Here is a 13,099-nt window from a genome sequence, read left to right on the forward strand (position 1 = left end):
AAACAAACCAAAAAAAACCACCAAACAACAAAAAAACCCCCAACCCAACCCCAAACAAGCCCTTTAAAAGGTAATATTTTGCCACCAAGACGCTGCTTCAGCTCCCTGATGATTCAGGAGGGGCTGCAGGATGAGGCCCACGGCAGGTCTTCCCACGCATCCTGAGCCGGGAGGGGAGCGCAGGGTCTGGGCTGCCGGTAACTTCCCCAGCCGCCGCATGGAGACGTCAGGGGGGATGCAAGCCTGGCGTGGCAAGAGTTTTCATTAAATGTGCTTCTTAGGGCTGATCCGCTTTCAAGAGTTTCCAAAAATAGTGACAGCACCGAGCCGAGATGGGCGTTGGAAGGAAATGTGACTCATGTGCTACCCAGCGCCCAAGCAAAATCGGAGGAGCTCGAGGCCACCACGCAAAATGAGCGAGAGCCACTGCTCAGGGACGCTGCCGACAACGGGGTCTGCAGGAGGATGCACGAGGGCATCCCAATGTCCTTTCTGGTGGCTGCAGAGCTGTCTACGGAGGGGATGCAGCTTGGGCTCGTCCCCTACCTGTCCTTTCCGCAGGGCCCCTCTGTTGTCTGCGTTTCCAGCTGCTGGGGAGATGACGGACAGCTGTCAGTCAAAACCTGGTGGCTGCCGAGGACAAGCTGCTGGAGCCAAGCAGCAAAAGCTGTCCTGAGGTGGGGAAGAATCCAGCCCCGTGCCACATGGGATGATTCAGCAGGGCCACAGCTGGTGGCAGAAGGGAGAGGTGACCTTGTGTGACAGATCCAGCCACCTTTGGATCAAGGGAGAGCAGAACTGGCTGCACCTCCATCCCCATCCCCTCATAGCCCATCTCCCAGGCAGGTCCATGCTCAGTGGAAATAGCCCTGTGAGCATCCCATAGGGAACGGCTCTGGGCCAAACTCTGCCAGGTGCCCACTGCCTTTACTCCACTCTCAGCCGGCTGGGAGGATTTTGGCACGGGCTAGAGGAAGGCAGGAGGCTGCCGGCGTCTCCGACTTGGCTGTGTGCCCCCCACAACGGGTTTGGACACTTTTTTTCACCCAAAGGTGTTTCTTCCCCTGGAAAACCCAGTGGTTTTCAGCAGGGTCTTTTTGCTGGAAAACGGGTGGGTTTGTCAGCTTTGGGGGGAGGGGTTGGCCACAATTTTGGGGTGCAAGGAGGTGCCGGGGAGCACACCCAGCCCTGCACACACACACACACACCCCTGCCACCCATATGGTTGGGTTATGGCTCAGGCTCGGCAGGCCTCCCACGTTGCCATGACAACTGCAGCATCCCAGCTTGGCAAGGACAGGAGATCTCCGCCATCCCCACCGCCGCCTCGCCCGGACACGGCTCAGGATGCCGGCACAGGCAGCACCCCTGTCCTCAGACCCAGCCACCAGCTCAGGGTGCCAAAGGCAGCACCCCAAGCCCACAGCTGAGCGTACGGTGCTATTTACGCTGGTTCCTAGGGGCCATGCTCCTCCTAATTCAGACCTTCCTTCCCATACCTCCGAAAGCCACAGGGCTGGCAGCAGCAGGAGCAGAAGAAGTTTTTGCTTTTCAGGCAAGGATCTGCCTGTTCAAAACCCCCCCTCCGCACCACTGCGGACAGATCTCTCCCCCAACTGCCCAGCTGCAAAACAGCAGCTCCTGCCTGCTCCAGCTTTGCTGGGTCCCAGCTGGCAGAGCATCCCTCTGCTAGACACAAGGTCCCCAGGCTACCCCCAAATCCCTTCTGTCCTCCCTGGGGGTGGAACGGGGTGGGCAGCAGGCTCCCAGATCGCAGACCCTGCTCCTGGAGTCACCCCAGCTCTCAGGGCAGCAGAGCCGCCGGGGTCTCTGGGACTGGCGTTACCCCGCACTAATTAGAGCATCATCACAGGCGGCTCTCGCTCTCAGCAGCCTCGCAAGACCTCGGCTCTCAGCCTGACGAGATCCTGAGCTAAACCCTCGCTGACAGCGGTGGCACCAGGCTGGGAAGAAACTAAGCTCCTCGTCTCAGAGGCTGCTACACCTCCAGAAAGGTCTCATTTGAAAAGCATTAATAGAAGATTAATAGAGGCTTTAATAAACAGTGAATCAACCGCTAATGGAGCCCAACTTGTAAGCCATCTGTAACACCTCAGGGGTTTAAAGGCATCCAGAACATGTCTGGAACATGCTTAAAATGGATGTTAATCACCTTGTAGCCCTGAAGACACCACACCGGAAAGAAACTTTAAGATAAAAGGTTGCAGTTGAGACAGGGAGCCTGCCTCATCCCTCCACCACTTTAGAGGGGGTTTGATTTACAAGTCTTGCCCCCCGCCCCCACGCTGGCATGAAAGCAGGCAGAGGAATTTGGGCCACCCTTGTACCCCTGGGGCTGGAGCTGGGTCAGTACCCTGGGATGAAACAAGGCCAGTTTATAAGGGACAGCCGTGGCCCACCTGAAGCGTAGCCACCCCCTGTGAAAGGGCACCCACCCTCGTCACGGAGCAGGGGCTGGAGGGGTAACAGGACACTGCTCGGAGCAGGAAGACCACTGAAACGAGCCTCAGGTCCCTCTGTTAGGGCTACACCACCCTCCTCAACAGCTTTTCCTTGTACCCATCAGCACTGCCCTTGCTGAAGCTCCACCACTTCATCCCTCCGCTTTGCACCTCCCTATCGTCTCTGCTCCCAGCATTGGATAATCCCAGACAGTGATTCAGATCTCCTCCCTCAACCTCCTCTTCTGCAGACTGAAGGCGGCCCAGGTCCCTCAGCCTCTGCTGGACTTGCTCCAGCTCGTGACATATCTGCAATCACTCGAGGGACTGACCCTTCCCCAGCCTGGTTTGAGGAACACCGCAAGGACCCTTTCCCAAGGGCCGAGGTTTAGTTTCGAAGTCCTGCTTGTTCCAGCCAGGGCAGTAGGTTGGCTTGCTCTGCAGAGCTCTGCACTTACCTCTCCCCTCCCAGGCACTGCTCACTGAGGCTGGCTGGGGTAAGTTGTACGTGGCAGGACTGACTGCCTGACCCACAGGGTGCCTGGGACACTTACTTGGCTTCAAGTCCAAGTGGACTTCAATATTTGGGGGCTGTCAGACATGCTGGCTGAGAGACTCTGGAGGCTGGGCATCAGAGTACAGTCTGTGGTTGTTTGAGAAGTTCAGCAGCATATATCGAGGACAGTGGTAGTTTAGTGGTCAGGAGCTCCTTGGTGGTCTTTAATTGCCTCACAGCACCACTGTTCAGGATGTTTGGGTCCATGTGTTTGGATGTCTCCCTTTGGGGGAGAGAAGCAGCTCTGCAGCACCCAGGGGCACTTTGGTTGGTATCAGCTCTAGCTGGCTGAAGCAGACCAGGATTCGCTGTCTGCTTTCAGGGTCAGGAACTGAACACCATCTTGGATGGCTTCCAGGCTTCCCAAGGGAGGTTGGATCTTGCAGAAGGACAGGCATGGGGTCAGAGACTGGAACCAGCACAAGTCACATTAGTCTTACAGCACTGTCCCTACAGCCTGAAGTATCCAAGTCGTTACCCAGCTTTCGACTGGAGACAACCTACAGCCATTCTTGGGAGTCACTTGTTCATGGCAGAGCCTCCTCTGCTTTACCATGGAGTAAGCCCAGTCCACTGCAGACCAGATCTGCAGGTCTGAACAGCTGCTCCGCAGCTCTCAGGTAGACATTCACTGGCCGCTCTGCTTTGAGAGGGTATCGGCATCTCAGGGCACAGCCACAAACAGCTCAGGATCTTCTGCCAGAGCTCTGGAAAGGATGAGTCCCACACCCAAAGTCACCGTTCAGAGCCTGGAAACACAGCTGCCTTGTGTTAAGAGCTTCACAGCCATGTGAGTGCCTGCAGCTGTGCAGTACAAGCTAAATAAATTCTCCAGACCCCAAGCAGCTGGAGGCTAACACTCAGCTGAGGGACATCCATCCATCCTGCCCTCTCTAAGTCAGTTGAGGAAGTCTCCCAGATTTCAGCCCCAGCCAGGACACCACAGCATCAAGATCTCCTCTGTTAGCTCAGCGCCAGCAGTGTAACAGGGTCTGCCACAGCGCACAGAGTGGCTTCAGTCCAGTCCGCAAACAGAAAGCGTCACCCACAGCGGAGGAAGGTCTGGGGCAAACCAGGCACGAGCAGGTCCACTGGAGCCACCCAAGGATCCCGATCAGCTGCGGCAACTTGGTGATCTTGCTAGAAACAAGAGTCTCCATCTTGAAAATCATCTTTGAAAGCTCACAGAGATCTCAGGAGGTTCCTTATGGCTGGAAAATGGCAAACACCACACAGGTCTGTCAAGTAGGAGGACTCCAGGGGCTCAGCTCAGGAGGTAGCCCCCAGACCCCACCATGCACCTGGCAGCCAAGCAGGGACAGGCACCCAGAGCCCACCAGCACAAGCCCCAGGCCCTCCCTGGGGGCTTATATACCCCTCCTGGCAGCAGCAGCTGCATGTGATTGGCCAGGGCAGGAGCAGGGAAAATGGGGGATTGGCCAGAGACAGTAAGGCAGCGGGGGATTGGTCAGGAGTCCCTGCATCCCAGACCAATCCCAGCCTGCGATGGGTCTTGCAGCTAAGGGGAGGAAGAACCCGGCTGGTCTTCTCCTGCGGGACCTGGTTGTGGGGTAGTTTTGTATGCTGGGAGTGGGGGGTGGATGATGGACGGATGGACAGACGGATGGATGGAGACAGACAGACAGACCCTACAGCCCCTCTGCGGAACTCCTCAGGTGCGCTTGCAGTACCAGCAGCCCTCAGCTTGACCCTGCACCACTTGAAACCATCCAGACGGAGCTTCTGCCCGGCTTTGACGGAGCAAACCCAACGGCTGTTTGAGATGGGGAGCCATGTTGTTGGGTCGTGGCCACGATGGGGTCAGGTGAGCCCGCACAAGGGTCTGCCAGTGCTGGTCTCCTGCATGACCCAGTTACAGCAGTTCAATGAGCTCCTCGTGCCCCAGTCTGGTATTTCTGCCTGAGCCATCCGCTGTTCCAACCAGTTTAATTACCCACATCTGAGTCGTCCCCAGCCCAGCTTTATCAAAGCTCGCAGCCTTGCAGACAAACCGCCCTTTGTGCTCTTCCAGCCCCTGTCAATGGGGAATTGCCAAGTACCAATTAATCAGCAGCTCCTGCTGTGACAGGCCTGGGAGATAGATGGTGCCCCAGGAAGATGGAGATCAAGGAATGGAGAAGGGCCACTGCCTGCCCGATGGGACAGAGCTGGGACTACAGCCCAGGTCCTGATCCCACCCCAGCCGGATGATGGGGAGGCACAAGCTTCCTCCAGCGGGGACCAACCACAACCCCTGCCATATCACAGAATCATAGAATGGTTTGGGTTGGAAGGGACCTTAAAGACCATCTAGTTCCAAGCCCCCTGCCATGGGCAGGGACACCTTCCACTACAACAGGTTGCTCAAAGCCCCATCCAACCTGGCCTTGAACACTTCCAGGGATGGGGCATCCACAACTTCTCTGGGCAACCTGTTCCAGTGCCTCACCACCCTCACAGTAAAGAATTTCTTCCTTATATCTAATCTAAATCTACCCTCTTTCAGTTTAAAACCATTACCCCTCATCCTGTCACTACACTCCCTGATGAGGAGTTCCTCCCCATCTTTCCTGTAGGCCCCCTTTAAGTACTGGAAGGCTGCTATAAGGTCTCCCCAGAGCCTTCTCCAGGCTGAACAACCCCAACTCTCTCAGCCTGTCCTCATAGGAGAGGTGCTCCAGCCCTCTGATCGCCTTCGTGACCCTCCTCTGGACTCGCTCCAACAGGTCCATCTCCTTCTTATGTTGGGGGCCTCAGAGCTGAACACAGTACTCCAGGGGGGGTCTCGCCAGAGTGGGCAGAGGGGGAGAATCACCTCCCTCAACCTGCTGGTCACACTGCTTCTGATGCAGCCCAGGACATGGTTGGCTTTTTGGGCTGCGAGTGCGCACTGCCGGCGCATATTCAGTTTTTCATCCACCAACACCCCCAAGTCCTTCTCTGCAAGGCTGCTCTCAATCCAGGCTGTATTTGTGCTTGGGATTGCCCCGTCCCATGTGCAGGACCTTCCACTTGGCCTTGATGAACTTCATGATGTTCATGTGGGCCCACCTCTCAAGCCTGTCAAGGTCCCTCTGGATGGCATCCCTTCCCTCCAGTGTGTTGACCATATCACACAGCTTGGTGTCGTTGGCAACTGGCTGAGGGTGCACTCAGTCCCACTGTCCATGTCACTGACAAAGATGTTAAAGAGCACCAGTCCCAATACCGATCCCTGAGGAATGCTGCTCGTCACTGGTCTCCACTCAGACATCAAGCTGTTGACTGCAACTCTTTGAGGGCGACCATCCAGCCGATTCCTCATCCACTGAGTGGTCCATCTGTCAAACCCATGTCTCTCCATTTTAGAGACAAGGATGTCACGCGGAACAGTGTCAAATGCTTTGCACAAGTCCAGGTAGATGATGTCAGTTGCTCTTCCCTCATCCACCAACGCTGTAACCCCATTGTAGAAGGCCACCGAATTTGTCAGGCATGATTTGCCCTATCCTTATCCTGGACGCTGGCCTCACTAATGCCTGAAGCATTTCAGCTCTCCACCATGGCCAGGTTTCTTGTGTGGTGGTCCAGCAAGCCCTCTAGATGCAGAGACACCTGGAAATCCAACAGTGGCAGCTCTTGGCCAAGAGAGAGGTGCTTACAGCTATGCCAGCTAGAGCAAGGCAAATATTTGTGAGCATGGGAAGTGTGCGGGCCAAGATCATCCAGCCCGGTGAGGATGGGCGATCCAGGGACAGCTCCAGCAGGTCCATCAGCTCCTCCTGCTTCCTGAACCAGCCGTGGGCCTCTGGAGATGAAAACCAGCGCCCAATTTCTAGGCCATGACTATGCAGTTCACAGGGAGGGCTGTAAATCCAGTTTGCTGTGCAGTGATTTTCAAGCTGGCAGGTCTGAGCAGTGATGTGAGACATCCCCAGTGCTCAGCAGGTTTCATGTGCATGGGACTGGAGCAGAAACAATTTTTGGGGGTGAATGTAAATGTTAAGAAGGAGAAAGAAAAAAAAAAAAGAACTATTCTGGCCCAAATCAAATCCACATGTTGGTGTAGGGGGTTGTTTCAATTCCAGGTGTCAGGTGTTTTCAAATCTGCTTAATACAGCAGAAATAAGGTTGATGGGGAACATCAAAGTGACATGCCCACAAGTTTTGCTCTGAGGTGATTAATTTTAGTTTGGATTTTTCCTTGTCATTTGAATTTGGGGGGTGGGGGAGGGTGGTGGTGGTGGTCAGTTTGGGCAGGCTGCAAAACCTCTGAGCAGCTAATGAGTCTGCACTCGTGGCTGAAAGAGGGTCAGCAGAGAGAGATGTCACCCACCTCTCCCAGCAGCTGCTGGACGCTGACCCTGAGCTAGGGCTGCCTGGAGAAGGAAGGGCACAGCCGGTGCATGCTCACCGGAGATGAGCTGCTCTTGCAGCTCCCCAGTAGAGCGGAGTAGGAGAGCGGATCAGCTGCCAGTTCAGCTCCTCCACCTGTGAATCGCAAGGTCACGTGCGCGTGCCTCGCTCAGTGCTGATAAGGGAACCATTACAGTCCTCCTCTGCTTACCTGGCTTGATATCAGTGTCCCGCTGCTGCTGGCGGCAGCCAGGTAGCGATTTCTAGGCCTAATTGATAATTAGTTAAATCTGTCCTTGGCACAAAGGAGAACACAGTGAGCTAGAAAGCTATAACGTGAGCATGGCTGTCTGCCCATGCTCGTGATAGGGAAGAGCACCCAGCACCTCTGCATCCCTTGGGACACCAATTTGCTCTAAGGCAGAGCGAAGGGCTCACGTGAGAGCTACCGAGCCCTCCGTGTGGTGAATAAATACATGCCTGCACCCAGCAGCACTGGGGCTCAGCGATGAGCTCTGCACGGGATGGGGAGCTGCTCTGCACCCCGAGGCACTTGCCTGTTGAAGAGAGATGATGATCGGGCCTGAGAACGCCGGGAAAATGGGAGATTGGCACCCTGTGCTGCGCTCCCATCTTTCTTACCGCAGGACCCTAAGGAGTTAACAAAAAATGCCACCTACTGTATTTTATCTCTCCTCCATTGAGGTAGCTCTGACACCGGCAGCAGAACAATGCTAAATTCTGATTAGCTCTGGTTTTCCAGCAAGAGGGGAGGCACAAGAGGGTGGGGAATTAATACTATTCTGCATAATTTTTAATCTAAATTCCATTTCTTTTCTTTTCTTTCTCTAGGAAGCAAACAATCTAGGGGGTTTTGCACTCAATTTTTTGCTTTCATAATCTAAATGAATTGTTTGCAAGTAGGAGCCAGCTGCAAAGCTGGCAATCTCCGATCAAATCTGCCTTTCTCCTACTTCTAGCAATCATTAATTTGCTCCTCAGCTCTGATTAGCTAATCCTGGCTGCCTTGTGGCAGTTTGCAGGGAAAAACAGCATGAGACGCAGTTCCCTTTGACGGAGCTGGAGCTGGTGGCGGGGTGACGGGATTGGTTTCTGCAGGGTCTGTGGTGCTCCTGGTTGTCAGCTCTCTGGAGAGGAGTGGGGTGCTTTGGGAGGAAAGGCTGGCAAGGTTATTTATGGAATCCTGGCATTTTGGAAATATCAGAGGATGATGCTTTCCCCTGCTCAGTGCAGGGCGTGCTAGTTTGTTGCACTGAGACTAATTAGCTGGGCTTTAAAATAGGAATTGAAGACACTGCAGCAGCCTCTCAAAAATATCTGGGTGCTGCCCCATTTTTATGATGTTGCTGGTGTGCCTGGGGGACATGGCAGAGCTGTTACCTCTATTTCATAGATGGGAAACTGAGGCAGGGGTCTTTGCGTGTTGGTGGATGGAGGCTCACAAAGAACAAGCCTCAGCAGTGGGGCATTCTGGATGAGGATGTGGTACGGGGTGCTTTTTGTGCCAGGCCCTGGTTTATTACATGGTGAGTTAAGAGTCATTGTCTCAATTCCTACTGTGAAGCTCAGAGAGCTCCTGCCCGCTGGCAAGCCTGGATGGCACCAGGGGTGTCCAAACGGGATGTCATCTCCCCAGGTTGACTGCTGCCAGTAACCAGAGCATCACCTCGTCATGTCCAGCGCCCTGTGACCCCATTTTTCACAGGTCTGAGGGCCCAGGTGAGTCAGACGTGGAGCTGCTGGCCCGTATGCCACTATGCTGGCTGGGTGCAGGGCTGCTGCTGGCCCCACATGCCCCTTTCTTGCACGTAGCTCTGCAGGCCTTGTCTTTCAGCTGCTATCTGGCTGCATTTTATTCCAACGCATTCCTTTTTCAGATTACATTCCCCAAGTGCTGGGGGTGGATCTTTTTAATTTTCATTTGTTTCAAAGCTGTACATGGCTTACAAGCATGACAGAAATGCGCCTGGAGTGCAGGAAATGGCCTACTTAGCTGCAGGAGCAGAGCAGCCTTTTCTGTCACGCTGACTCCCGGGACCCCATCCTCCCAGGGGACCAGGGCAGCTGCCTGCTTCCCTCATGGGCACGTGTTTCTGGAGCTTCTCTTCAGATGTTTGGTCCAACCATAAAGCCCAAACAGCCTGTCCAGGCAGAACGGTGCCAGGGAGCAGAGCTTTGGAGGGTACTTCCAAGTTCTGACACCAAACTGCTGTGTGAGGGCAGGGCAGGGCCCCTGTCCGTGTTCCCCCTTCACCCAGCTGGCCACAAAAATCTCTTTTTGCTGTTTCAAGGTAGCTTAGAGAAGGGGAGAGACTGTGTTAGGACTATTACCAGCTGAGGAAGGAGAGCTTGCAGGGCCAAACCTCTAACAGCTTTTGGACTTCCTGGACACTTTCAGCCTAGTCTGAAAGGGGAGAGAGATCTCAGAGGTGTTGTGTTCTCACAGTTTGTGTGAGCCAACGGCTGGGGAGGAGGAGGACTCATACCAGGCTCTCACGGAGGGAAAGGCTGTGCACAGAAGGGGTTCACCCTGCCAGTAGCACCCAGAGGTGGGCTGGCCAGGCAGCTGCACGCTGGTCTGCCTTAATACCACTTGGAGAATGCACAGGGACTGTTCTTGCTACATCTATGATGTCTGGAACTAGATGCATGCGCTCATCCAAGTCTCTGCCTTAGCAGGACAGATAGGGACATGAGGCCTCCTGCACTGAGAAGAGTCTTCCCTAAAGGACATGAATTTCCCCAGTGGATCCCAGGAAGACTGAGGACCCTTGTATTAACACCAGCTTCCTTGCCAGAGAGCTCATAGAAAGGACTCATCTGAGGAGGAATCCTTCTAGGATCAGCAGCTGCTGTAGGAGGAGGAACAAAAGGCAAGGCTGTGTGCCCATGGGAGGGCAGTAAGCTGGGGCTGGGCAGGGACAAGGTTGATAACAAGGTTGCTGGAGCAGAGGGAAGTGAACATTAAGCTGTCCAGCTTTTCATCTTTATTCAAGGGCTCTACCTGGTGTATTGAACTCTCCAGGGATCCAACCTTCCTTCAGACTATTTCCATTTTATTTACTGTGGTTTTGTCTTCAGTTCAAAGAACACAGTAGCAGCAGAAAATGGAGTCTCTCCATAATGTCTTTGAGGCCTGTGGAAGATGGAGTCTCCAAGCACCTGAGAGAAAGACAGCAGTGAACACCTACCCCTGTATTAACTTTATTTCCTGAGTTTTTCCCAGTCAGAGGAATGCTTCAAACCTTGCTCCATGAACACAAGCAGATTGTCTCTGAATGCATTCCACTAGAAACCACAGCTACGGTTCAGGAGGATTTGTTCTTGGGCACTAATCCTTCCTCCCACTGCTCTCATTTATCTTAGTGATGCTAATACCATACTTCAGACTTTATGTTTTAATGACAAACAAGTATTAGTGGTCTTAGAGGCTGGGAGTTCCCTGTGTGTCCATCTGCATAGTACCCACAGTGGCATTTGCCCACGGGCTGCTTGGGGGCCTTGACCATCTTGGCTAGCAATCCTGGGATTCAATTCGGTGGATGCTTTCAGATGTCAGGGAGTCAAAAAGGCAACAGAGCAGCTCTTCAGCCTGGGGAGAAAAGAAGGAAGGGGTTGGGGAGAGCTCTGATTTCTGTGCATTGCAAAGAAACTTCTTTTCAGAGGTAGGTTTCTTGTGCTTGCTACAGGCAGGCAGTATCGTGAGGATGTTTACCAGGTTGAATTAATCCCAGCACAGAGGTGGCTGTGAGTGTCCCATAGCAGGGAAATGTCTACTAGTTGTGACCGCTGTTTGGCCATTCTCAAGATTCACATTTTCAAGAAACTGAAGAAAACCAACAATATGCAAAGTGCCAAGTGGGAAATCTAACTTCCTCCCCTGGCTGCTCTGCCTCTCCTTCCCAAACCTTGCCCCTACGCAGCTCTTTGGCATGGCTGCTTCAGAGATGGAGAAGCCAGCTCAGCACCAAGGGCTTCAGGACCAGTCTGTAATTCTGACTGTGCTAATGAACACCATGTTCCCCTAAAGCATCATAAGTGCTGTGCTGACAGCCCGCCCCATACAGTCCTTGGGGCCCTCCTCCTGCCAGCACTCTGCCTCTCCTCATAGGTTTTTAGGTCTCTTTCATAGGACTCCAGCCCTTCTGCCTGCTGCTGAGGGGCTAAGGATCATGCCAAGAGTGGCTGGGATGTGTTTTCCCTGTGTTGCTCTGCTCCAGTCCCAGGTTTTAGTTGTCTCTGCAGGGAGGAAGATGCTGGAGCAGCCATTGTGGCTGCTGGCAACAGCTTCAGGGCTCCAGGCAGAGTGGAGGGATTAGTGCTGCCTGCCAGTGGAGGATGGGCTGCACATCTGTGGGCTCTTACTGAGGAACAGCTGTGCAGAGACCCTGCGGTCTCCCTGCTCTGACATGCTAATGGTGGCAGGTCAGTGACGTCCTGCACTGTCACTGAGGGATGGCCACCCCAGCCTCACGATCTCATTCCAGCCATGGCACAGAGCTGCGCATGAGGAGAAAGTGTTCAGCCACACACATCCCAGACCTGAGGCTGAGCACTGCACTCCCTGACAACTCTCTTATTGCTGGGGAGGTTCCAGCTTGGGTATGGACCAGGTGCAGGGACATCTGGGACCGCCTCACAGAGATCCACTGGAAGTTCACAGCCCCTAATGGTAGCACCAAGAAAACATGGCTCTGTCTCTTCCAGATGTGAGCTGGTCTGTGTGTGCCCAAGATAAGCCTGCATGGGGAGCAGACATCTGCAGTGTCACTGCGTGAGAATAAGGAACTTCCAAAGCATGAATTCATCTGCTTCTAAGGCAGATGTTTTAAACAGGACAGGTGAAAAATACTATGGAAATGCTTGCTTCTCTCAGTGACTGCAGGAGGCAAGACAACTACCCCAGACATGGATGTCAGCACTGAAATAGTCCACATTTGGAAAGCTGATTTCTCATCCTATTGCCTAGTCCCAAACCACACAGGGAGCAAGTATGAAATTCCTGTTCACTTCCATGGCTCAACTCCACCAGTAAATGCTGCAGCTCTGCTCAAACCACAAAGATTTGAAATCCACGTTCATTTAACCCTCCTGAACTTTGCCTGATATCATGTTGTTGCTCATTAGCTTTGACCTGGAAAGCCTAGCTGACATTTCATAAACTCATTAGCAAGAGATCAGAGGATCAAACATCATTTCTAGGGACATCCTTTGAGGTACAGTCATTCAGTGGTGAGCTTGCTCCTCATATCTCACTCTGTGTTTTCTAAACCTACCCTGAACTTTGGAGTAAAAGGCCCATTTGAAAATAAACATTACTTGCTGCTGTGCTTTTTGTAACCCACAATGAGAAGCGCTGTACCCACCACTATGCCAGAACTAGACTCATGGTCTGAACTCTGAACTGCTGTGAGTAGCCCCTGCTTCCACCAGTGCCAGAGGGATTTGATTCAGTGGCCCAAGCTGCCAGAAGCAGGGAGAAAGGCTGAGCATATTTGCTTTTTCTCTTATCTATCACAGAAAGTACTGTAAGCCTCTTTCTGATAGGCTGATTCCCCATAGCCATGAAGCAGAAGGGATTTTATGTCAGCCAGAGATGTGCAATGTCCTTTTCAAAGCAAATCAGAAGACAGCCTGGACTTGCTGCCCTGTCACATTACTTGGCAACAGCCTGGCACCCTGGCAGCAGTAAGCGCTGTGCTATGACAGGCTTGCAGCTATCGCA

At 53.4% G+C, this 13,099-nt stretch overlaps 1 protein-coding gene across 7 annotated transcripts in view; it reads right to left on the reverse strand.

The window, feature by feature from the left end:
* Positions 1-10,388: 10,388 nt before the first annotated feature.
* DNAAF8 (dynein axonemal assembly factor 8) overlaps positions 10,389-13,099 on the reverse strand; it is a 96,602-nt gene continuing 93,891 nt past the window's right edge. For all 7 annotated transcript variants that reach the window (XM_049791471.1, XM_049791470.1, XM_049791472.1 and 4 more), the window contains one exon: positions 10,389-10,966. In XM_049791471.1, coding sequence (XP_049647428.1) covers positions 10,889-10,966 — 78 coding nt within the window. In that variant the 3' untranslated portion in view covers positions 10,389-10,888. The remainder of the gene's footprint in view (positions 10,967-13,099) is intronic.

The sequence above is a fragment of the Accipiter gentilis genome, chromosome 33, assembly GCF_929443795.1.
Source record: "Accipiter gentilis chromosome 33, bAccGen1.1, whole genome shotgun sequence".
Lineage (NCBI taxonomy): Eukaryota > Metazoa > Chordata > Aves > Accipitriformes > Accipitridae > Astur > Astur gentilis.